Source organism: Haliotis rubra, unplaced genomic scaffold (genome assembly GCF_003918875.1).
Source record: "Haliotis rubra isolate DU_JTF1 unplaced genomic scaffold, ASM391887v1 Scf107, whole genome shotgun sequence".
In the NCBI taxonomy this organism is placed as follows: Eukaryota; Metazoa; Mollusca; class Gastropoda; order Lepetellida; family Haliotidae; genus Haliotis; species Haliotis rubra.
The window spans coordinates 517,472-542,872 of NW_025764970.1; the positions used below are offsets into that span (position 1 = coordinate 517,472).

A 25,401-nucleotide genomic window follows, 5' to 3' on the forward strand; every position below is an offset into this window, starting at 1 on the left:
TGTAAATAGTGTGATCGTTGTAGTAGTTTTTGAAGTGGTATTTTTTAAAACATGATATTGATTATGAGTAAAAGTATTGTAATATGTATGAAGTATAAAATATGCTGAGGTTATTGACGTTTTTTAAAAAAAAAGCATTAACAGTTGAAATGGACTTTCCTTTGCCCATGTTATTGTATGGTGTATACAAATCATTCACCAGAAACAGAGTCAATTGATGATAAATATAATGTTATGCCTTGACTTTTTACTCCTGTTGTCTTTTTTTATAAAATCATTTGGGAAACCCAATCCTGGGATTCAGCAATCTGTGCTTCTCGTACGAGGAATCGGATGGTCAGGCTGCCTGGCTTGGTTGCTTCTTGTCACTGTATCCAACTGTATCCCAATTGCATGGATCAATGCTCATGTCAATCACTTTTTTGTCTGGGACATACTGTCGTATTTAGCGTAAATATTGCCGAGAGCAGCATTATACACCAATACAATTTCAAATGTGTGCATAGCGTAATATGTGTGTTAATGTGACAAGTGTTTGACGTAATGTGGCTGATGTAACTCTCTTCAATTATTGGCCAAGAACGGAGATGTTATTTATTCACACACATATCATGACCCATATATAATCCAGCCTGGTGCAGACAAACCAGTGGTTGATAGTATGAGCAACTCCTCCATCTTGTATTAGTTGTTATAAATTGGTTTGTCAGTTGGATTACAATAAGCATGGAGGATTTGGACACACTGTGCCAAGTATACCAATTGGGTGGGTTCGCCCTTGACAATCGATTCAAGATCTGATACTGGCAACTCTCCATAGAACTGCAGTTGTTGTGTACATATTTATGAAGCCTGTTGGTATGTGTACAGCAATTTATTCAATATTGCAGCAAAGATGTGTCACTTTCAGTACATCAAGGAAATAAATTAAACAGTGATGTTGTTTGCATGTTGAACACATTTCATTCTGGGCTCTCCATCACCTTGAGTCCAGTGCTGCACCAGGAGCCATTACAAAGAGACATGCATTCATGAAAGTGTCAGTAAATAGAGAACCTCTCAGATATGCAAGAAACAATATGGACATAACAGTAATCTCATTGTTCAGATGTTCTTGGATACATCAGTTAAAGGATCAAGGAAACTCCCTGAAGAGCAATCGTGGTCCAAATGGAGACTGTATGATTGACAGTAAAACTGCAGACAACAACACAAACAATGAAGCCATAATAAACAACATGAGGAAGTTTAAACGAGTTCTGCAGATGATGGAGATTTTGAGCAATGAAATATTCAGAAAACCCATCAATACATTGAATTTAATTTTTCTTTAAGAAACTGGTCCATGATAAGCCTGGGTCATGTAACTCAGTCAGAACTAAACTCTGGCATGATTACATTCCGGATGAAAAGATTCACTAACAAAATTTATTCGCAGCATCCAGTCTTGTAGTTTCCAAACACCATAATAATCCAAACTAATATTTATAAACGTAGCATATAGTTCCAATATAATACACCACCTTCCCACCTGTAACTCTAATTGACAGCCATTCACCTATAGCCTACTGTTTGTTGTTCAACACAGCACTCAGCAATAATTCCAGCCATTCAACTGTAGCCTAATGCTTCCACTGTTGGTTGTTTAATGCCAAACTCAGTATTTCAGCTATGACAGTGGTCTATGAATAACCAAGTATGGACCGTGATTACTGTTGGTTGTTTAATGCCAAACTCAGTATTTCAGCTGTGACGGTGGTCTATGAATAACCAAGTATGGACCACGATCACTTATTTATGTAAGTTGGTTCTAGTGAATCACACCATGTGGATCAACGGATACCTGGACTCCCAATCAACCAAGTCACAGAATCTGACAATCTCCTCCATTAAATCACCTTTAACATAAACTGATTTGGACCTTAAGTACTCAAAATCCCAACAGCATTGTGGCCTTGCAAAAACAGGATAGGTGGAGCTTCTTCAGTTGGAATGATAGGCTGGAATGTTGCTGAGAGAGGTGTCCAACATTATACAAAACCATCTAAAACTATATTCCAGGGAGAAGCTTCTATGCTTGTGTGAGTACACTTGTACTCATGTTACTGACAGGAAGAACTTCCTGCTTCAAACAGTTTTCTTCCCAAATTCCTAATTTGAAATCTAAGAACTGAGATTACTAATTCTCCATACATTGGGTCTGTTGAAACGTGTTGTTTTACTTCCTCCCATTTGAAGAAACATTTAAAATAAATAAATATATATATATGTATATATATATATCTGTAACTGGACAACCATGCTGGGTAGTAAATGTGACAATATTTAATTTGGTAGATATGATTTTCATAAAGTTGTTTTTGCACCAAAACACCAGTGATGAGTGCCAGATTATTACTGTCAAGTGAGTCAAGTTGTTGAAGACTGTAAAAACCATTTCAATAAGATCCCATACCACATTAGAAGGAAAGTAGACATGTTTTGTCTGGTGTGAGAAGGTATAACCTGCTGCATTTTCTCAGAAAATAATCAATATGAAAACTTATCAAAAAGTAGAAGAATGCTACAATAACACACCTTTGGCACAACTGTATCTAGTCTAACATTTCATTAAACAAAAAGTCTTCACCTAAACATTAGTAAAAGTCTATATGCTGCTTTGAGCAGTATTTCCGTGATCTCACTGCATCTACATATATTATTATAGCATATCAAAGAGTTACCAGTCAGTTCAAGGTTCCCCAATTGTCCTACCAAGAGACTAGACTTGTATATACAACAGGGCTCTAGACGATGTGTGTGCTGTACAGCCTGTGGTTCAAGGCCTACAGCGATCCACGAAGCGTGGGTACAAGCACACTTCACGGATGTGGTATCTGTTGAGCAGCCAACACAAGAAACGTTCCAGACCAAGACCATAGCCTCCATGGGGACAGGTACCAAACTTTCTCTGTGGATAGAAATGTTTTATTTGTTGGTTTAATTGGTGCTTTTGAATTTGTATGTGTTTTGCCAAAAAATATAGCTAAGTAGAGAGATACATATTTTAAAAACAGGTTTGAGTGGCATTATAGAAGCTGAGAAGTACAATATAGGACAAGTTTTTTATGGATAACAACTTTATTATTTCTTGAGTGCAACGTTTCGATACAGATTCTTGTAAAGGTAAAGGTACAAGAATCTGTATTGACACGTTGCACTCACGAAATAATGAAGTTGTTATCCATAAAAACTTGTCCTATAAGGTGTGACTTTGTTCCTCTAAGCAAAAAACTACAGCTGGCATGTCAACATATTGTATTGTCTAGCTTTAGTTCACTTTAAAAGATTCCAGTATTGGCACATGGCTGTAAAAATTTCTATGGCAAATACATGTTTAAGAAACAGACTTCCGTTCCACAATGCAACTAGTGCCAAGACAATTGCAACTCCCATACTTTAACAAAGACTGATAACACTTGTAGTGCTATGATTGTTTAGCCAAATGGAGCCCAAACTCCATCCAAGCACCTGAGGACAGGAGGCTTGGCATCAGCTCTTCATATGGACACGACAATAAGCATGTCCTACCTGATCAATGTACCAGTAGTAAGGCTTTGTGTCAATGCCTTCTCGTTTAAAGCCCTCCTCCATCTCCTCATGATGCCAGATCCTCATAGAGCCTCCAATAATCTCTCCAACATTTGGCATCAGCAGATCGACCTGTCACAACACAATTACAAGAGAACACGGGTCAACTTTGCAAAGCTCTAACCAGTTCTACCAGATTTATATTGGAGACTGAGCAGGGTATTTCACTGCCATAATACAGCAATGTCTACAACAGGACACAATATACCAAAGCTCTACCCAGTTCTACCAGATTTATATTGGAGACTGAGCAGGGTATTTCACTGCCATAATACAGCAATGTCTACAACAGGACACAATATACCAAAGCTCTAACCAGTTCTACCAGATTTATATTGGAGACTGAGCAGGGTATTTCACTGCCATAGTACAGCAATGTCTACAACAGGACTTCAAGAATTTTCTTCACACACAGAATATACCATGACCTATTAATGTAGGGAATCAAGCCTTGGTCAATAGCAAAACAAGCAAACACTTTGACCACCAGGCTACCTCACATGTAATTGATTACACCGGTGTTATGTTCATGATCACACAATTGATCTGAATTATTTTGTCATAAGGAAAGGATGCATTTAACAAGAATGTATGGATAAACAAAATGCATAAATGGCTTATGTGATGAATATATCCATACTCTATATTATGATGAGAAAGCTGTTTTAGGTTCTGTTACACTTACAGAGTCTGTTAGCCTGCGATCACCTTCAGTTCTCTGCATGTAGAATGACTTGATTTCAGCAGGGAAGCGACACAAGAATATAGGTTCGTTAATCTTATCGGTCATCTTCCTTTCCGGGGCTTCTGGGATATCCTGTAAACATTCATCTAAACGTTACTTCTCAAATACATGCAGATGTAGGGATAATTGTGTGTATACATTTAATGTTGTAATGAAATAATGTACTAACATTTACTGTGAAGTACATGTAGCAGTGCTTTTATTAACATTGCCCCAAAAGTAAGCTCAACTAGAAAGTATTTTACTAGTAAAAAGAGATGTCTCCCCCTTTCCCCAATTCAACGTTGAGACCTCAAACAATTCATTTGTTTCCTTCAATGTCAAAATCTGTAGGTATGAAAATACATATCATACATGTTTTATAGTAGTACATGTACCGGTATATGGTTGATGTTTCTAAGCTTACTAATAACAGGTATTTGTTTTAAGTATATAAAATTTAATGAAGATGGGTGAAGTGGTTTTAGAGTTTCAAACACAAACCCTACCCTTCAAAAAGACCAAGTCCAAATTTGTTGCCATTCAAACAGATAAATATAAAATTGAAAGAAAAGTTCAAACCGAAAAAGGCACATCTACAAGTATACCAATTTGGTGAAAAGTGTTCAAGTAGTTTTAGAGTTATGTTCTGGAAACAATGGGAATGCCGATGCCAATGCCAACAGAAACGCATCCTCTGGGCTTTCCCTATTCTATTTATAAGTCACATCAAAAGCTTCCTTTGATGTGTTAGCTGTCTTCTAATTGGCTATTGTGTCCTGTCTACTTCCTGTGGCATACCTGTCTTCCACCTCACTCCAATTGCTGTTGCTGAGGTGGAAACATCTTTTCTTTCTTCAGGTATGGCCATATTCTAATCCTTTTCCATCTGCCTCAATTTCATCTTAACTTCTATAATAAGGTGCTTAAGTTAATTCAAACTGTAATTTAAAACTATTGAGAGAAATATTTAATTTATAATCTTAACCTTTAAAGCAATTAATCAGTAATAACGTATATGCATTGTATTGACCATGTGCGTTCAATACATTTATAGATTTGTTTTGCAAGAACTTTATTTATTCCCTTGGCTAACTGTGATACTTATTTACAATGCATAATATAATATTTAATGTTAATTCAATATGAAGTGACTTATTTTATCACTCCTATTACTGTTGCTGAGGTGGAAACATCTTTTCTTTCTTCAGATACCTCGGCAACAGCCTCATACTCATAATAAACTCATCAAATCATCGCCATTGTCTTTGTCTTGTACCCAACGGCCCAGAGCCGATATTCCCAAGTGACCTATCTGGAAACTACTGCACTACAGCTATACAAATGGCTATGGCTACATACAGAATAAAATAAACTTGCTTTCTACTTAGCTCCTGGTTGCCTTATATATTATTTAACTGCCTTTGGGTAGCTGTGGGGTAAGATTGTACAGCTTGGGTCACACCTTTGTTTAAGACAGCTTAAGCCTGATTGGCCTTGTTCATAACACACACACAAGCCAGTGTAGACTGAGGCTGACCAGACATTACTACAGGTAAGTTATGTATTTTGTATGTTTTTACAATTATGTACTTGTATATAGTGCTGAATCAGTTATGGTACAATCATGTTTAAATATTATCTATATAATCAATATAGGTATAACCAAAATGTAATTTAACTAAAACAGTAAGTCTATACACAGTTTAATTCACCTAAACGTCAGCTTTTCACTTCCCTATTTCTGTCCTTGAGAATGAGTGAGCAAGTATTACTTTTTATCATTTATGTGTTTATCTATAACTATGTTGGCTATGTATCTATGTATGTTTTAAAGTGTTCATAGGTATGTCGTGGGTCATACATGGTATGTTACCCAGTCTGTCATTAGTATTTATATTTGTATATTTGTTTGTAATTAGATGCAGTTGATATAATCAACTGGTGCAGTCAGTCCATGACCCTGTACAACCCACAGGGTACACTTGTAACTCGTTTTGTGTATTCATAAAAAAACCTGGTCTATATGCATATCATATGTATACATAGCCAGTGTAGTTTATCCTTGAATGTACTTGATAAATGTATTGGTTAACTACATTATATCACGTCATCCGTTTGATTAAATGTGTGCATATAGATCATGACTGTGATTGTGAAGTACCCTTACATACCCATGTGTGTATATATATGTACTTATTGTTATGTATATGTTTCAGGGTGTTTGTTCTCAATTTGAATCCTCCGAAAAATAAATCCACTAAACTCAAACCCGACCTGTATGTCATTATTGAACACCCCGGGAAATAATGTAGTCAAGGTTGGTTGGTTTGTTGTTTAACATCGCACTAAGCAATATTGCAGATCTGTGGAGGGGGTCTGTAAATAATCGAGTCTGGACCAGACAATCCAGTGATCAGCAGCATGCGCATCATTCTACACAATTGGGATACCATGACATGTGTCAGCCAAGTTGGTCAGCCTGACCACCTGATTGCATTAGTTGCCTTTTACGACCAATATGGGTTGCTGAAGACCGATTCTAACCCGGATCTTCATGGGTCATGTGGTCAAGGGTGTGAAGAGATTGTATCATTTACAACATAAGTATACAGCTCTAAGATTATCATAAAAACAATACCCTTATAAATTCCAGACATCAGTCTTGAAACATCACAGTGGAATAAAATCGTATACATGAACTACAACCCAGTGTCAATGTGTGCAGTAACCTCTCTACCTCAGTGCACGCTCATGCTTTGAAAGTACTTCAGTGGAACTGCCTCCGTTTTCTAATGAATAGTGTTTCAGACCGGAGAGGAGGGCTGATGGTTCTCATGATTCCTAAAGATGGTACTTGGTACTGCCTGGGGCACAGCATTAACGATGTAAAGCATGGACTGGATGGTTTAGAGTCAGTGTAAGTCCATGTTAAATTGTTGCATGGTATCTCTGTGGGCCAGCATATAGTCTCGCGGAGTTTAAACCGTCACACAATATCGAGTATTCACATTGCAAAATACGTGCATTTATCAAGAATGTAACATTAAAATCCATTTCAACTCACCACAGTACAAAAGAGACACAAAAAACTCACCAATGGTACATGAAGACACAAAAACTCACCAATGGTACACAATGAAGACACAAAAAACTCACCTCTCCAAATTCATAGAAAGTCCCATCATCCTTAGTAATGTTATTTTCTTTAAGATAGACAATGGCATCTTTGTACTGCATTCTACGGAATGGCTTCTTTGGTGGCTTGAAGTCCTGAAGAAAGAGAATAATAATTATCACAAGCATGTTACCATGAGTTCACATAACTCTAAAATCATCATAGAAAATCAAAGATGCTGTCACCATTTAATTAAATACTTTGTCAAGCAGTCTCATGTATGATGATTTAACATGCACTCAGCAATATTCCAGCTGTGTGACTGCGACCTGAAACTATTTGACTCCAGACCAGATGTTCCAGTGATTGATTCCAGGTCATGACTGTTCGTGATTCATGCCATTTAGATATAATCATCCATGTCATCATCCATGTCTGACTATCCAATTCCATTAGTGACCTCTTTTGCCATGCTACCAGTGAAGATCCAGGTTAGAATTGGCCTTAGCAACCTATGCTTGTTGCAAGAATCGACTAACAGGATCAGTTGGTTAGGCTTGTTGACTTCGTTGGCACGTCATCGTATCCCAATTGTGGAGATTGATGCTCATGCTGATGATCATTGGATTGTCTGGTTGAGACTTGACTTACAGACGGCTGCATGGGTTGTTGGAGATCAATTTTAGCCCAGACCTGTACTAGAATGGTCTCATGCAGGGGTTGGTAGGTAGTAACGAGTTCTGCATGAAATCACAATGTTTTGTTGTACACCACAAATTTACAAACACCAACTTACAGGGTTAAGCTCATAAACAATCTCTCCATACGGTGTTTTAAGAACTCGATCCACGACATCACACACAAGGTCTTCAAGACGATCTAACAGACCATCAAAGTCTATAAAGCTACACTCTGCTTCCACGTGGGTATATCTGAAAAGGGAACATGTCATCTATACATTCAAACAGAACAAGATAATCTCTTCAACTTGTTCAGAGATTTGAATTTAATTTTCCATTATGCCCATGTGCAAACAAATGGAAATTGAGTGATGTATCATGGAGAGGATTTATCATGGAGAGGATGTATCATGTATCATGGAGAGGATGTATCATGGAGGAGGATTTATCAATGTATCATTGGAGGATGTATCAAGGATTCCGTGCCCTTAGCATTCAAAAGCAGCATTTTGGCCCAAACTAGGACTATTTCAAACTCCATACTTTAAGTTCAGTGGTATTTCAATATAATAGGTCAAAGTGAAAATGAGCACAAAAGCTCCATTTTGTCACCTTTGCAAAAGCCATTACATGAGTTACTGCTAGAATAACGTAACTTGGCACTCGCTCGATTCCAATTCTGGAACTTACGCTTACAACTGAATCGGTGTCATGGCCAAATGTCAGCCTCTGTGAAGGTCAACATAGACTGGCTAAAAGAGGTTAGCTGTTGTGAAAGGCCAACCAGACAAAATCCCAAACCATCATCTTGGGATGACAAATAATCGGACAGGTTACACATTAGCAACTTACAACACCTGGATGATACTAGCTACAAAACTGTCAGTGAAATGTTTAACCTTGTGTTTAACCTACTCTGCTAAGTGTCTCCTTGTCCTGGACTTCTCTGCCCTGTATGATTGAGCAATACAGAACACGTCTCCTAGCGACGGCAGGCAGGTCTCCAGATACAGCTGGGAACTCTGGGTAAGAAAGGCCTGGAACAACAAGTAGCAGTCACTGAGGAAAGTAACCCAGTTCTTGGTTAAACTCAATGACCTCGTGAATAGTCAATCATTGGGCAGTGAGTGAATGAGTGAACAAGTCAGTCAGCTAGTTAAGTCAGTGAGTGAGTATTGCAATATCAAGGCGGGGAACACCACAAATGGGCTTCACACATTGTACCCATGTGGGGAATCAACCCTGGGTCTTCGGCGTGACAAGTGAACGCTTTGACCACTGGACTACCCCACCACTCAAGTCATTCAGTGAGTCGATGGTTCAGTCAGTGGTTTTCAGTTATGAAAAAACAGAAGAGGTGATTGACTTCTTGGTAGTATCAGCATTAATGAAGGAATTTAAAATACAAATAATCAACTATACAAATATCACGATGTTTGTCATTATGCAAACTCAAGAATCCAAGCCGTGATTATTAAGTTACCTCTTCTCCGAAAAAGTCGAGTTTGAAAAGGGTAGCACCTCCCTCCACCTGTGTCTGTACAAGAGTGGGCGGGGTCACCTAAACAAAGAGAAATATCATCATGTTAACTCACTTGTATGGACATCTACTGAAACATGGTCGTATATATGTATATGTTTTTATTCAAGACACATCTAAACAATATAGCTGATGGATACTTTAACACACATAGAGGAGGGACACTTCTACTGACCTCGAAGTAGCCCCGGTCCATGAAGTGAGCCCTAAAGCACTGCATGACTACTGATCTCATCTTCAAAACCTTGGATGTCTGCAAACAGAAAACACAAACTGAACAATGTGTATACTAAATAAAGTGTATAATGCTTTCAATAGTATTTCAGCCATATCACTGTGTTCAGTCCTCAAGTAGAGCGGGTGAGTGAGTATGGTTTTACACCCCTTTAGGCAATATTCCGTTATTATAATGTAGGAGACACCAGTAAATTGCTTCACACACTGTACTCATAATGGGAATCAAACCTAGGCCTTTTGCATGACAAACGAACATTTTGACCCACTAGATTACTCCGCCACCTCAAGAGGATTGGTTGATTAGTTTTTGTTTAACGTCACACATAGCAATACATGGCAGCAGTCTGTAAATAATGGAGTCTGGACCAGACAATCCAGTGATCAACAGCTAACACAGATCATACCACTGACATGGAACCAGCAAGGACAGATGTGGATACATATTTGGAGGTGAATATTGAAAAACACTCTCCACCTCAAAGTTCAGTCAACTCACCACCCCAAGTAACATACCTAGTTGATATACACAAACATACAACAATCTACATAAAACACAAAGCTTATGAATCTATTTTTAGTCCATACCCATGTTAAGAATGCCATGTTGTTAAATTGCTGATATGCTTGCTAAGAGGAGGGTTATAAATGTCTTGGAACAACTGTCATGTATTACATTATGCATATTATGTACTCACATTTTCTCCTCTGATCATCATGTGTCGGTTGTCAAGCTGAACATCTACATGAGCTTCCTACAAATAAACGACAGATCAGCTATGAATCAATCTGCAATATAGAAATCACACTTGCAATATTGTTTGTATGTTGTTTAATGCACACATGGCAATATTTAACCAACTGACAGCAACCTGTAAACATTGGAGTGTGTCAGTATGTCTGACCTAGAGATCCATCACTTGACCAGTGAAGGCTGCTGGGAACACAATATGGGACAAAACTGTCAAACTGTAAAACTAATCTCCGTCTAACATTTATCAGCATAAACATTGTGGCATGAATATCAGACACGGCTCATATAATGATTGGTAGCAAAGTTTGTTGAAGTCATCCACTACCTCAATCAGTTTTTGTTGTCATCATTAAATTATCACCAAAATATTACTCTCCTCAAACTCAATGTTATTGTCAGAAGAGGAATGATCATCAGCCATCTTTATCCCACTGCCATTATTAATCATCATCAAATTAGCCCACTTGTCAATTACAGTGAAACCTGTCTAAACAAGCACCCCACGGGACCGAAATAAAATGCCGGTTTAGACAGGGTGCCAGATTAGACAGTTACGATCATTTTCCAACATGGCTGCCATTTGCACTCATCAGTCTCTTTATCTCTATAGTCTAGCGTGCCGAAAGAGGGTATTGGATTAAGGGACCTTGATTGGACTGCTTACACCCATGCCGGCTTAAAGCGTTTGATTCACCGCGCAATCACTACTTCCTAATTATCTAGCCTGCTAAGGGGATTAATTAGTGTGTTGGATTATGGGTCCTTGATTGGACTGCTCATACCCATGCCGGTTTAGACAGTGTTAATTACAGTTAAAATTGCTTGTTTGGACCGGAAAGTCGTGCTGGATTGGACAATGTTTTAATGATCATAATATCGTTATAAAATGGCGGGACCAAACTATTATGCCGGTTTTGACAGTTTGCCGGATTAGACAGGTGCCTATGTTGGCAGGTTTCACTGTAATTCAGAATCATTGACGTCAAGATCTTCCACAGACAAAATGCTAAACTTGGAACAAGGACACTTTAGAGACAGTAAGTCTATGTAAAGCTGTACAAAGACAGAAGCTATCAGCTCATCGGGTATTCTACAAGCAAACTCACTGAACTGGACCTCACTGAACTGGAATGTTCCAGCAGTCACTCACCTCGTTGAGCAAGTTGTCAGCACCCCCTGGTGGAGAGCCTCCCACCAGTTCCCAGAAGTCAACAGCCAACTCATGGTTATCTGGGGCCTGAAATACACATCAAGGTTAGACTTTACAGAGGAAGGTTAGACTTTACAGAGAGAAGTTAGGAAAGTTTAAGCAAAGAATGTTTTGCAGGCTTCACACCTACAGCAGTTCTACTCCTAAAGTTCTGTGTCACACATGTTGAAAGACATGTTCAGAGATGCCAACCCTATTTGGGGCCTAAGTGTAATACTAGATGTCAAAAAGTGTAATTTGGACCTAAAAAGTGTAATACTTGTCTGCCGATCGCTTCAACATGGTACACGTTTTCACGAAAGGAGGATTCTAGACAGAAACACATGTGACCAATCATTATGAATCTCCATACATCGAAAATTGTTGGTCATGTGACTCAACATACTTTAATTCCTTGCAAGTTAATTGGAATGAGTGCGATGCTTAGAGTAAGCAATATCCTATCGGTGCAAGGCCATTTCTGCACCCCTGCACCTGTGCGTTACGAAACACTTCCCTGTGAAAATTTATCCACTTAACTGATTTTTGGAAAACCAGTAGAAAAGCGTAATTTTCGCAGATTAAGTGTAATGGCGTAATTTAATGGTCAAAATCGTAATAATTACGCCTAAAGCGTAAGGGTTGGCATCTCTGCATGTTTCCCTAATTCACTGTATTACAAACTTGTACCGAAAAAAGAATACCAAGTGCAAGGTTTGGGAGAACACAGATGACTTTGTATTACCTAGCTAAATGAAACTAATAGGAACATTAACAAAGGATACAACTTTATGGATAACAACTTCTTGTTTATTGCACAGAGCAAACAAATCAAGCATCATTGCCCAATATTGATACTCCAAGGGGCATGAGAGTAACAAAGATTCCTGACTACCTACTGTCTTTCCTTCTGGGAGCTCCTTGATGACACCGTATACAGCAATGGCGGCTTCCGTTGACAGTGTCAAGGCATCGTATGTCTGGCACTAGAACAGAGACGTATACTCATCAATTTCCATTCAAATCCTATCGCATTATCATGATTATCCTTAGTGTACAAAAACAAAAAAACAACCCATTATCACCTAAACATCATCAAGTGTCATTTTGTGTCAGTATTTTTAACCAACAAACCAAAACGTCAAAGCCTGGTTGCAGCTGAGGGAAAACAAGCAGGTAGTCAGATCAATGAACATTCAAGTGAAGCAGGTACTGTACGTGTTATCTATTCTATAGAGTCAATCGTTCAATCATGAGCAATACACACAGTCCTTTTGTTACCTGACTTAAACTAACCCATCACATATTGCTGGATGTATTCACAGGAATCTAGTGAATGCAAACCAAAGAAATACTAATAATGAGGACCTATTTGTGCCAACATACTTCACAAGGTTTTATAACACTACCTGTTTGTCATTCATCACACACTGAACAAATCCGCTCCCATCACGGAGAACAACAAACATCAGGTTCTTTCCTAAAACAACACAAAACAAGAATCAGGATGTAGGTCTATGACTCCAACAGAACATCAAGATCTGTAGCTGCATGATGCACATTGTTAGTTGAACGCTACTGGGCCACTACCAGCTAATATGTGGGTGGGTGAGTGAGTGAGTGAGTTTGGTTTATGCTGCTGTCAACAGTATTCAAGATATATTACAGCATGTCAGGTCAGTGTGGAGGAGAGTCTGTAGTGAGGCAGGTCTCAGATGTGTAACACTCTAATGAAACCCAAAAGCACAGGTGGCTGACAAATCAGGGCTACCCAGGTTGCAACACCCATGATCGTTGGTCTCTGGCATTCCCGAGGGACTCAAGTCTGCAAGGGAGTGAGTATGGTTTCAGCCTGCTTTTAGCAATATTCCAGCAAGATCATAGCAGGGGACCCCAGAAATGAGCTTCACACATTGTACCCATGTGGGGAATCGAACTCTGGTCTTCGGCATGAAAAGTGACCGCTTTAACCACTAGGCTACTCCATCGTCCCTAACTCTGCAAGCAAATTGCTAAAGATAAGAGAATCAAACATTGAATCGTCACCTACCTTGACGCCTCAGCCGATGGACCCAACCAAATACCTTTACTCTGATGTTACGACTGGCAACAGAGTCTTGAATTTTTATCTGCAAGAATTAAAATTCATTCAGCTATTTCACATAAATGTTCACAAAAAAGGCATTATTCATAAGTGATTATTGGCACGATAATCATGGTAATGTGCTGAAAACTACCATGTTTCCACCTGGGCAATGTACAATGTACTTATCTCTGAAAGGAATCCATATATCTATCTTTTCATATTTACCTGCTTTGGTTCTGGCAAGGACTTGTCCATTTCAAGGACGATCTTTTTCGCTTCTTCAAGGTTCATGTCTCTCCTCTGAGCATCAGCAGCCTAAGCATACAAAGTATTTAGCATATGTATACCAAGGCAGTTATTAGGACACAAATCCCCAGGGCCTGAACGAATGTTGGCCTATATCCTTACCCAATGTTCTATGGAGCTGTACAGTACAAAAGTATCTGTTGCACATAATACGATCCAAATAATATGGTCATGATGATTTACTCTACCCCAGCATTACTATGAAAACATTGGTCAATGGGACACAGAATCAACACCATTATCACTGAGGAATATGCTGGTTCAGGGGACGGAATCTACCCAAGCATCACCATGGAAACCCTGGTTCCTGGGGGCAGAGTCTACCTAAGCATCTCAGAGGGAAAGAATGGTCTGGGGACAGGCTAAATTAGCCACAACACCAGACACCACCAGATTGAGGTGAAGATGGACTCACATCTCTCTCAGCCTTGTCCGTCTGCTTGTGCTGCTCTCTCTGCCAGATCTTCTGGATCTTCTTTACCTGGGACTTGGATACCACTTCATATTTCTGTGACATAAAGAGTTCAGGAGAATAATATCAGTGGTGACAGAATGAATATTGAGAAACTGGTGACAGTCATTCTCAACAATATATATGGTTATAAAAGAGGTTTTAATAAATTACAAAGACAAGTTAACCTCATCTATTTACGATATGCATTATGAAACAATGCTCAAATAATACAGCAACTGCCATGGGAACAATGAATTACTACAACTACAATACGATACAGAAGATTAATCAGTTAATACATGGAGTGATGATGTGACACATATGTAAAACACATTGCAGACAGCTTAGTCGACTCAACATATTTTGAAATACAGTACAACATGTTCATGCTATTTATATTACTGAATTAATCAACTCTACCAAACTACATAATTTTAATCACATACTTGTCCTTCTTTGCCATCAACATATATAGTTGGGAAGGGTTCTTTTCCAGCCTTCGCATGGCCTGTGAACATAGTGAACACATACATTATTGAACATTATAGACATGAAAAATATATCATCATGATTATTATGAAAATGATGGGGAAAAAGACATTAGTCTGTGGCATTAATCATGTTAACATGGCTAATAAGTAGTTATTGTCCATGATGTTATCGTACTAACCAAACAATATTAGAGGCAACAAAATTATACTGAGAGCTTCAGCTTGAACTGGTTCCAAACAATTGACATTTACAATGCTTTGTCAACGTGCTATATCTTCATGTTATGATCATGATAATAGTAAGTTTACATCTTATCAAGATCTTAGGTAACCCATAAAACCTGAGTATTTACCTGAAGGACAGTTTTGAAAGGCTTGCCTTCGGTCCCATCTCCTGATTCATCAGAACCAGTCTTTTCAGATGTGTAGATTTCAGCTGTATATAAAGTATGAAATACATCATTACAATGGATATCTATAAATGTTATTTACTAATCTAGTTTAGAATTAGTAAACTTACGGAAAGCATGTTCGCACATTTCTTCCCTGGTATGAATAATCTCCTATACTTAAACATAACGTTTGTCCAAATGTTGCATTCATTCTTCCTTACAATAGAATCTACATATAAATAACTTACCACTTTACTGCAAATAATTTGACATGAAAGTATGTATCAAATCTATCAAGAATGTTATCCAATTAAATTATCACTTCTCATATGGATATAAATGTTTGGGCAATAAAAAGGCACACCTCGACTCATTGTCAACCTGTGACATTTGATCTGCCATTAGACTACCAGTTTAAATACATAATGTACAATGGATATGTACTTATGTTTATTTACTAATTCAGTGCTCTCAGTTTGTATACGAGTCATTGAACTATTTGAAGTGTTTGGGTGACATACTGCCAGTAATTCAAAGTAGAATCAAACAAAGTGGAAACTTCAATTACATGGGAGTTATTCCAAACCACCTGCACATAACATCATCAGTAAACTTGAAGCATTTTCACATGTTCATTTCTTTCCTGGTATCTCCAAAATACTCAAATACTAGTATGACGTTTGTCCATATGTTTGCATTCATTCTTCCCTACAACAGAATCTACATATAAATCCCTTGCCGCTTTACTGCAAATCGTGTCAAATAACTCCGTATCAAATCCATACCCGATTAAACGACCAAGAAATGTTATCTAATGTAAATTATCAGCTCGAGACTAACAGACATATTATGTCGGCAAAATGCTCACCAAGACTCATCTTGTCAACTTGCGACTCAATCTCTGCCATTGGACTACCAACTTACAAATGATAGTTGTCACAAAGGGTTGCACTTATGTAGGAGACAAATTGCATAAAACTGAACGATGTGTCGTGTACACACACCCCTTGAAGTAGTGATGAAAACTTGGATGATGAAACTATCGCTAACCTGCCGGCCAAAACAGGACACGTGCGTGTTTCTAAATACCGAACGGGAATTTTCACCGAAACGAAGAAAGCGATTTATTTTATTTTCAAACAAAATCTCTCAAAAGACAAAATATATTAATTTTTAACGTATGTATACATTATAACATCTGAAAGGTACACCAAATGAACTTATTCGGTGAACATATTTTAATCAATCTATGACAGGTAAAAATATGTATGCATGTCAGTCTGATCGGTATAAATTAAATCAATTATCAACCCTTGTTTACAACCATATAATGTCTGTACCAAAGAATACCCAGTCTCGACTGTCCTAAGGAACGGATTCCTTTTGGTGTAAAGGGGAAAATAGCTGTGGAAATTTCATGGATGGACCGCTGAAAATCAGTGATGACACTTGGTGTTGGCAAAAACTGTAAGCATATCCTAATCTACCGGTAACATGCACCCATCATTCAGGCAATTTACCTAAAGATGGCAAAGGCACCATGAAGAATAATGTACTTTTCCTCTTACTGTTTTGGGGTTGGATTTGTTCATATGTTGACTAGATTTGTTTACTTTTATTAATCATGACCAACAGGTTTTTACACATCCTCAGTAGTCCAATGTATTATTGGAGTTCAATTTAAATATGCGAAGCTAATAACAGCTGTCCAGTCAGACACCACAATGTGCAAGAGAAGTTAAAAGTCAAGTTACCAATATGATAAGTGCAGATGTCTGCATCACTCGATAGACATTTCAGTAAATGTATGGTCCATTGCTTCTATTAACATGGACGAGGGATAATCTGCACCATCGAGGGTGGAGTTCATACAATAAGATTGGATATTTTATATGTTTCAAAAACCCATGGCATTAGTCAACAGAGGTAATTATGGAAACATGTACGCAATGAGTTTACATAAATGTAATGCAAGATTGAGAGCACATTTACAGGTGTAGAATAAACAAAATGTACAGATATGTACATATGTGTGTAATAATTTTATGTTCAGTATTGAGGAATATATATTGTTAGCCTATGAAATATGAATACCGAATATGAAATTACTAACTCATATTATTTCTTTCCGTATTGGTTGATTTTTTTACCAGTTGTAATGTCTTTGTTTATTATAGTCACATATATCTTTTCGGTATCTTTTCGATTCTACTTTTCTATAAATCAGTGTTTCATCCCGCGTGCGGTAACATGTTTACAACATCAGCTCATCCTACCGATAATTAATCAATATATTAAGTAGAAAAATAACTTTATTGTTCTATTCCAAGTCTATAGAATATCAAATATTGATTAACGAATCATTACAATGTAAAGACAATTTTTACGACACTGAAACCGCATACGATCAATCCATGCCCTCGCAGTTTTAGGAGAAGAACTGAGAGGCTCTCATTGTGAACTCGTACGTCGATCTGGTGCCACTGTGGCATCCAGTTCCTTGCAAAACGACAAATACACGAAATATATCGGCAACAGCCTCATGCATTTCACATACGAAGCGATAGGTGCTGCTGGAAGAGTCGGTCATTCTCTTCCTGATCCACTTTAGTTTTTCTACTGGCATTTCAGCTGTTCAGCGTACCTCTTAATTGATTTTGGATACCTCACTCAGAACGTGTTGAGGATCGAGTGAAAAAATATCAAAGTCGTAGTCTTGAACAGCCAAAAATATGGGGGATAACATTCCCCCATTGGCACAATGTGAATGATTCTTGATTTTGCTCTATGTGAAGATGGAAACTTTTTCTTCTGAAAAAACTTATGTTGTGTTTCATTTTGACATTAAGAATCCGGAAAGCATGTGATTACCTTCAAATTGGAGAGATATGTTGTAAAACTTTATGATCTGAAGTGCTTTGAAGTTGCAAAGAAGTATGACAATGGATACTGCAAAGCAACAGTCAAGAATGTTGACAACAAGTTCCATTGAACTGAAAGACGACCTGGACAAGGTGCTATATTTACTTTCTTCTACAAATTTTTCCAGCTTCCTCTTTTGTAGAGAAAGTATGAATTGTGTAGAGTAGCATTTTAATGTTAAGTGTACAGGTTTTCGTTAATGTCTGAAGCGATGCAGTGTCAGACATTTAGGTATATTTCTAAATGCCTCTCAAAGAAGTTATATTTAATTTGTTTCGAACATTACAAGCCAATGATTTGTCATTGTATATATTTTCTTGTGTTGGTTATATCTTCAGTATGAGTTATAACTTTGTAAACTAGTCATGCTGTTTCAGTTAATGGTACACAGTGACATTTGAAACTATCATTGCAACTTGTACAATTGCGATGGTGTAATGTTGAAAGAAATATTTTGATTGAACACTTAATTTCATCATCAGAATTTCATAAACCTTGAGTTGATAATTTCTGTTTTCAGAGACTAGAGAAATGTTACAGTTCTCTGACTTCACTTATAACTGGCCTATCAGAAAGAGAAATCAATGACACATTGAATGCACATGTAAGTACTGGTACACACAGAAGAGCTGGTGAAACAAGTGCCCCAATAAGCTGGAATATTGCTGAGTGCGGCGTAAAACTAAACTCACTCCCTCACTCACTCTCAATAGAACGGTGATAGTCTTGAGCATGACTATCAGGGCAGAAAGTTATTCCACATACAACATCATTACCGTGTCATCTTGCCGACCGGGCCATGTGGATAAGTCATCTAACATTGGACCAGAAGAACCATTAGTTTAAATCCTGTTCGATGGTCTGTTTGATTGACATTGTAGAGGTTGATAAGTACCGATGATAAGAAAGGTAGGATGCTTTGTGGATGGCAGATTCTTTATTATATTTTGATGCAACATATTGGTATAGATATTTAGCATAGATAATGTTGCATCCTACTATAAATATAGAGGTTTCCATGAAGCATGCTACGTTTCTATTGGAGGGCCCTGAAATTCTTGCCAGCTACACATATATGGCATCCAAACATTTCTGTTGCTAAACACATTTTTTGTCAACAAACAGTTGTACTGACAAGCTGACAGCCTCATCACTTGATGACATTGTTAGCTGATGAAGCAAGTTTCACATTACACCAGATCAAGGATGTATCTAGTTTTCCACACCTCGTGTCTTTGGTTGGGAAATTGGGAAATAGATTGATATTTTTAAAAATTTGATTTGTTTTATTGGGATTTTCTTTTATGAATTCTGAAAAGTTTGGGATTTATGATTCATTTTGGGACTTTTTACTGTCATTATTACTACCATTTACTGCAGACTTGAGGAATGAATGATAAATCCTGCCACAGCTAACACATTTATGTATGAATGTGTAAACCAGGCTTATATTAACAGAATAGTGGAGTATCAAGTTGATCAGTGTCAGCTTTCCAACAACCATGACAACAGATAGTTGTCCAATAACATTGACTGAAATATATGTAGATGGCCTAATTGTCATGTGGTCAAGTATTATTTTACATGATTGTTCTGCAAAACATTTGATAACAAGATTGACAGGCTGACTGTCGTTCAGTGTTCAGGCAACAGCCTCTGCTTTGCTGGGCCTAGAATTGAAGTCAGTATAATGTGTCTGAGTGGGGTATTCATGCTTCACTGCGGCATGGTATCTCAGTGGGCTAGCACTATAAAACCAGCTTAAGTCTGGGCTAGTACAAGCAGGTGCACATACACATACGCATGCACGTCGTCATATGAGCGAAATATTCTCAAGTACGACGTTAAACCCAGTTTCACCTCACCTACAAACATTACACTAATTGATAGGGCTGGCTATTGATACAGATCATAGGGATCGGTAATCAATCGGTTATTGATAAATATAAGGAGAAGCAACTTTGAGCAAAAATGCCAAAAACATCTGAAAGAAATTGACATATTACACATAATTGGTATGTGATGACATATTTAGGTTTTGATAACTAATTGAACATAATTTGGAGGTGAGGTGAAATGGGGTTTAACATTGCACTTAAGGATATTTCGCTCACACGACGACGTGCATGCGTATGTATGTGTATGTGTGGCTGCTTGTACTAGCCCAGACTTTAGCTGGTTTTATAGTGCTTGCTCACTGAGATACCATGCCGCAGTTAAGCATGAATACCCCACTCAGACACATTATACTGACTCCGAGCTGACCAGTCCTTGTTGTACCCATTAATGCCGAGTGCCAGGCAGGGACCAACAAGTACCATATTTTAACTTTTTTGGGTATGACGCGGACTGGGATCGAACCCACGACCTTCCACTGTCCGGGCGGACGTTGTAGCCACTACACCACGGAGGCAGTCAACATAATTTGGAAGTATCTCACGAATAAAGACCTAACTTTGTGTATTGTCTGTGTGAATTCAAACTCTATTTCATCACAATAGTGTATGTACAATACTATCGATGACACAATGCCCTTGTCGATAATCGTTAATAATTTTGTGCTGATAATTAACATGTGCTTATCACTAAGCATGCAAATGCCTACAACTGTGACATAGCATGGTTCCCCAGTATTGTTTGCCTGGTGACAGGTGAGCAAAGGCCAGCTTCAACATGAGGAGACACAACTTGGGCAGTTTTACTCCATCTTGGTGGACCCAAAGATTGCAGCTAAGGTCAGCAAGTATTCTTTCTGCTTTTATGAACTAAAAGATAGCGAATTTATTGAATGTTTCAATTTATTGTCCTTAGGGCTGCAACGATTCACCCAGACCTCAATTTGATTTGATTTTTTATATTGACCCCTCAATTTCGATCATTTTCGATTCGATTCTCTATACATGTAAAAACATCAGATTTCATTTAAACCTCAGACTCGGCTTTTTTAGTGTGGAATCCAACCAACATCAACTTGGCAATGTCTACTGACAGCAATTTTCATTGGATAATTAGCCCAGCATCAACCAATCATGTTCCGCCTTATTTCAGCACTCGAAACTGCTCGAGTTTGAGTCAATTACATTCTGGCTGTGGTAATGGAAAATCGAAAGTAAGGTGTCAGATTCGATTTTCGGTGAATTGAATCATGTCGTTGCAGCCCTATTGTCCTGGCTTGTTAGTATCTTGGATTGACTTATTTCATGATTTAATTATTGTAAAATTAAGTGATGATGATGTCTCTTCTCTCTCTCTCTCTCTCTCTCTCTCTCTCTCTCTGTCTCTCTCTCTCTCTCTCTCTCTCTCTCTCTCCCCTCCCCCATTGAATCATCATCTTCTTTTTTTCTCTCTCTGGTCCAAAAAAACCCCACCCCCCGCACCATAAATTATGAACGGTCCCTACTGGGAACCGAAACTTGTACCTTCACTAATGACTTTTACTCGTCTGGAACATAGTAACACTTGTCAAGGCAACCTACCTAGGATGGTAGACTCTAGGTTCTGACAGTCTAGAGCAACTGTGTCCGTGTTTTCAAGTTGTGGAAGGTCCAGGTTTGTAGCGTGACTGCTGTATTACTCTCATCACTGTTTCAGACATATCGCGACATGGTCCTGATATCTAGGGATGGGCTCACCATGGTGTTGACCAATGTCAACATGGTGATCCACGAAAAGTGGTTAAAACTTCAGGAAACTGCCAGAGCTCAGGTAATTGTTGTTAAAAGGTCATCATGAAAAATTTACGTGAAGGTGATTTGCTAATTGAAACGCAAACATTCAGAGACTCTAGATTAGCTTTACAAGTACATGAAGTTATACAGTGGGTAATATGTGGCCGCAGCTCAGGAGGCCCTACATTATGTTACTGCACTTGTAAGTATCCAGGCAGCTTCACTGCCTTGAGGACCCATGAAGATCCGGGATAGAATAGGTCTTCAGCAACCCATGTGCTTGCCATACAAGGCGACTATGCTTGTCGTAAGAGGCGACTAACGGAATCAGGTGGTCAGTTTCGCTGACTTGGTTGACACATGTCATCGGTTCCCAATTGCGCAGATCGATGCTCATGCTGTTGATCACTGGATTGTCTGGTCCAGACTCGATTATTACAGACTGCTGCCATATAGCTGGGATATTGCTGAGTGCGGCGTAAAACTAAACTCACTCACTCACTCACTGCCTTCAGTGAGTGAGTTTTAGTTTTACACCGCTTTTAGCAATATTCCAGAAATATCACGGCAGGGGACACCAGAAATGGGCTTCACACATTGCACCCATGTGAGGAATCAAACCGAGGTCTTCGGCATGACGAGCGAACACTTCTACCACTAGGCTACACCACCGCCCTGTCACTGTTTTGACTGGCCTGTTATTGTTCCTTGGATCTTGAATAGTTTTAGCAGCTATCTGGAATTCAGTGACAAACAGTTGACACTGCTCTGTAAAAAATAGGTACCGTCTCATCCTGACATATTTAGCTTAAAATTGTTAGCTGCCAAGACTACTTGGAACATGATTAAAAACCTCTAGGTTTCCGATCTGATCATTGTTCCTTAAGTACAGGTGCCTATATGTAAATGAGTGAGATAAATGTCATGTGAGTCAGTCAGTAAGAAAAGAAATAGTTCCTGAGTCCCTGTTTTCATTAATTTTTCTGGAATAATTTATATGAGGGAAATATTGTTGTCATTATTCCTTTGTCAGTGAATACAACACCAATGAGGTCAGCATGACATGTGTCTCAAAAGTGTCTGAGAACTTATACATATTTTCCAGAAAAGATCTTCCTATATGCTTTATCTGCAACTGAAAATGTCCTGTGACAGCCTCCAATTCGGAACCTGAGTCGATGGAGGTTGGGAATGTAGAGTGCTTTGAGGGTGCTTTCTGCTTTGCTTCAGCCTTGATTGAGGTGCTGCAACGTATAGCTGTCGTCCTACCTCAGGCTGCGGTACCGTTAGAAGGACATGACGAATTCCACCATCTGGGAGAGGCTCCTAGGCAGTCTACCCGGACTCAGCACCGCATTCTTCCATCGCTGGTCCGTGACGTGGTCGACCCCTTGCTTTCGGGCAACCGATTCCGCTTTGACTTGCCTTAGCTTGTTAATCATTACCAGCTTGGTGAAGATTCACTGTTTCTGGTTCCAGTGGTGGATAAATGTGTGTTGACCTTGGTCACCCTGGGGGAGTCTCAGCCTCCTCATCGGCTGCTCCGTCAGCTAAGCAGGGCAAATTGATTCCACCTTTTCCCCTTGCGGGGCCCTTCTGAGTGCGGCATATCGTAGCTTTGAGGAGCTCTTTCAAAACACAAGTCAGCAGATGAGGGTAGCGGTCCATGGCACGTATCTCTCCTCCCTTCAGAGATCCGCCCTGGAAACGGAGGGGAACCCCGGTGACGTTTCACCCAGTGGGATTCTCTTCTGGCAGTTAACTGGGGTACAGGTCCACTTGACGCGTGAATCCTTGAGGTCCACTGCGTCTCAGGTGATGTGCCAAGTCATGGGCATGCACAAGCTGTACATGCCCGGTACTCGGCAGCGACACAGCAAACCTTTTTGTCCCTTCCGTTTAGGCTGGGCACAACATTGTTTCTGGGGTCCCAGCAAGTGATTAGGGAGGCAGCTACGTCATTCAAGGACTCCTTGTTGGAGCAGTCGAGGATCCATGGCACCTGCACTTCCCTGGGAAGATCCTCCTCTGGGGCTAAGCCTTCGTCTGGTGCCGTCCTGTCTGGACAAGGCACGGATTCTCAAGGACGAAATCCAGGATCTGCAGGACAAGTCCGCCATAAAGCGTGTACCCTTGGGCGAGGAGCATATGGGCATGTACTCCACGTACTTCCTTATACCCAAGAAGGATGGTGGCTTCCGTCCCATTCACAACTTCAAGGGGTTAAATATCATGATACAGGTTCCATCATTCAAGACGGAGACACTTCGCTCGTTGATCTCCTCGTTCAGCCCGGCAATTGGCTCACATCAATGGACCTCAAGAATATGTATCTTCATGTACCAATACAGCCCTCGTTCAAGTTTTTGTTATCAGTTTCGGGTGCTCCCCTTCAGCATATCCACTGCTCCAGGGGTGTTCACCAAACTCATGTTGGTGCCGGCACAAATAGCACGGTTGCAAGGAAGGTGTTGCCGCCCTTACCTGGATAACTGGTTGCTGCAAGCACTGACTGAACCGGCAAGTCTGTGATTCTATGCATGTGGTGCTAGACATTCTAGTACGGCTGTGGTGGATTGTGAACCTCAAGAAATCCGACCTGGTTCCCACCTAGGATTTCGTTTTCTTAGGGGTGAGATTCACCACACACGAGGGTCTGGTCTCTCTCTTGCCTGATCGTGTCACCGGAGTACAGGAAATGGTGTCGTCGATCCTCCACGGACATGGCTCCTTCTGCTGGGTCCTATGGCGGCAACTGGGTTACAATGACATGCCAACCAAGTCTGCAAGCCTGACTACCAGATCCCATTAGTTGCCTCTTATGACAAGCATGGGTTGCTGAAGACCGATTCTAGCCTGGATCATCACGAGTCTTCAATGGATGGACTGTAGAACATTGCAGATTATTTGTTGTTGTAGTGTTGTGGTTGCAAGTGTTGTAGCAAGTGTTGTTTGTGTTGCAGCTGGTGTGGCTGTGTAAGGAGTTGGTGCGGAACAACGTGACGGGCGCTGACAGTGTATGCAGCTCTCTCATCAGACAGATTGCAGGTAGTCCTCTACGTCCTCATCTGTGCATTCCATTTTGAATATAGCTTTGTTACATCTACATCTCACCTAGCTGTGAATGGGACAGAAAAAGTCAATTATCTGTTGTCCTCTTCATACAATTACGATATTGCTGCCAAGACAAGATATACTGGAGGCTGCCAAAGA

The 25,401-nt window shown here is 39.4% G+C and overlaps 2 protein-coding genes across 3 annotated transcripts in view; one reads left to right on the top strand and one right to left on the bottom strand.

Moving 5' to 3' along the window:
* Positions 1-859: 859 nt before the first annotated feature.
* On the bottom strand, positions 860-16,668 carry LOC124279447 (asparagine--tRNA ligase, cytoplasmic-like). Of its 2 annotated transcripts, none has more exons than XM_046715281.1 (18): positions 16,467-16,668; positions 15,560-15,642; positions 15,162-15,223; positions 14,677-14,769; positions 14,181-14,270; positions 13,920-13,998; positions 13,279-13,349; positions 12,769-12,855; positions 11,831-11,917; positions 10,625-10,681; positions 9,868-9,945; positions 9,636-9,713; positions 9,068-9,189; positions 8,269-8,404; positions 7,514-7,627; positions 4,316-4,447; positions 3,571-3,702; positions 860-2,950 (listed from the first exon to the last, which is right to left on the bottom strand). In XM_046715281.1, the coding sequence occupies exons 5-18, from the start codon at positions 14,244-14,246 to the stop codon at positions 2,819-2,821; spliced, it is 1,371 nt and encodes a 456-aa protein (XP_046571237.1). In that variant the 5' UTR covers positions 14,247-14,270; positions 14,677-14,769; positions 15,162-15,223; positions 15,560-15,642; positions 16,467-16,668; the 3' UTR covers positions 860-2,818. The 2 variants fall into 2 exon arrangements, with proteins under 2 accessions (XP_046571237.1, XP_046571240.1); XM_046715284.1 differs by having other exon boundaries at positions 15,162-15,212; positions 15,548-15,642.
* Positions 16,669-17,926: 1,258 nt separating this feature from the next.
* The window catches only part of LOC124279468 (integrator complex subunit 3-like), a 58,712-nt gene continuing 51,237 nt past the window's right edge, over positions 17,927-25,401 (top strand). The window contains exons 1-5 of the mRNA XM_046715289.1: positions 17,927-18,612; positions 19,041-19,124; positions 21,172-21,255; positions 22,112-22,225; positions 25,152-25,236. Of these exons, the coding sequence (XP_046571245.1) occupies positions 18,535-18,612; positions 19,041-19,124; positions 21,172-21,255; positions 22,112-22,225; positions 25,152-25,236 (445 nt within the window). The 5' untranslated portion in view covers positions 17,927-18,534. The remainder of the gene's footprint in view (positions 18,613-19,040; positions 19,125-21,171; positions 21,256-22,111; positions 22,226-25,151; positions 25,237-25,401) is intronic.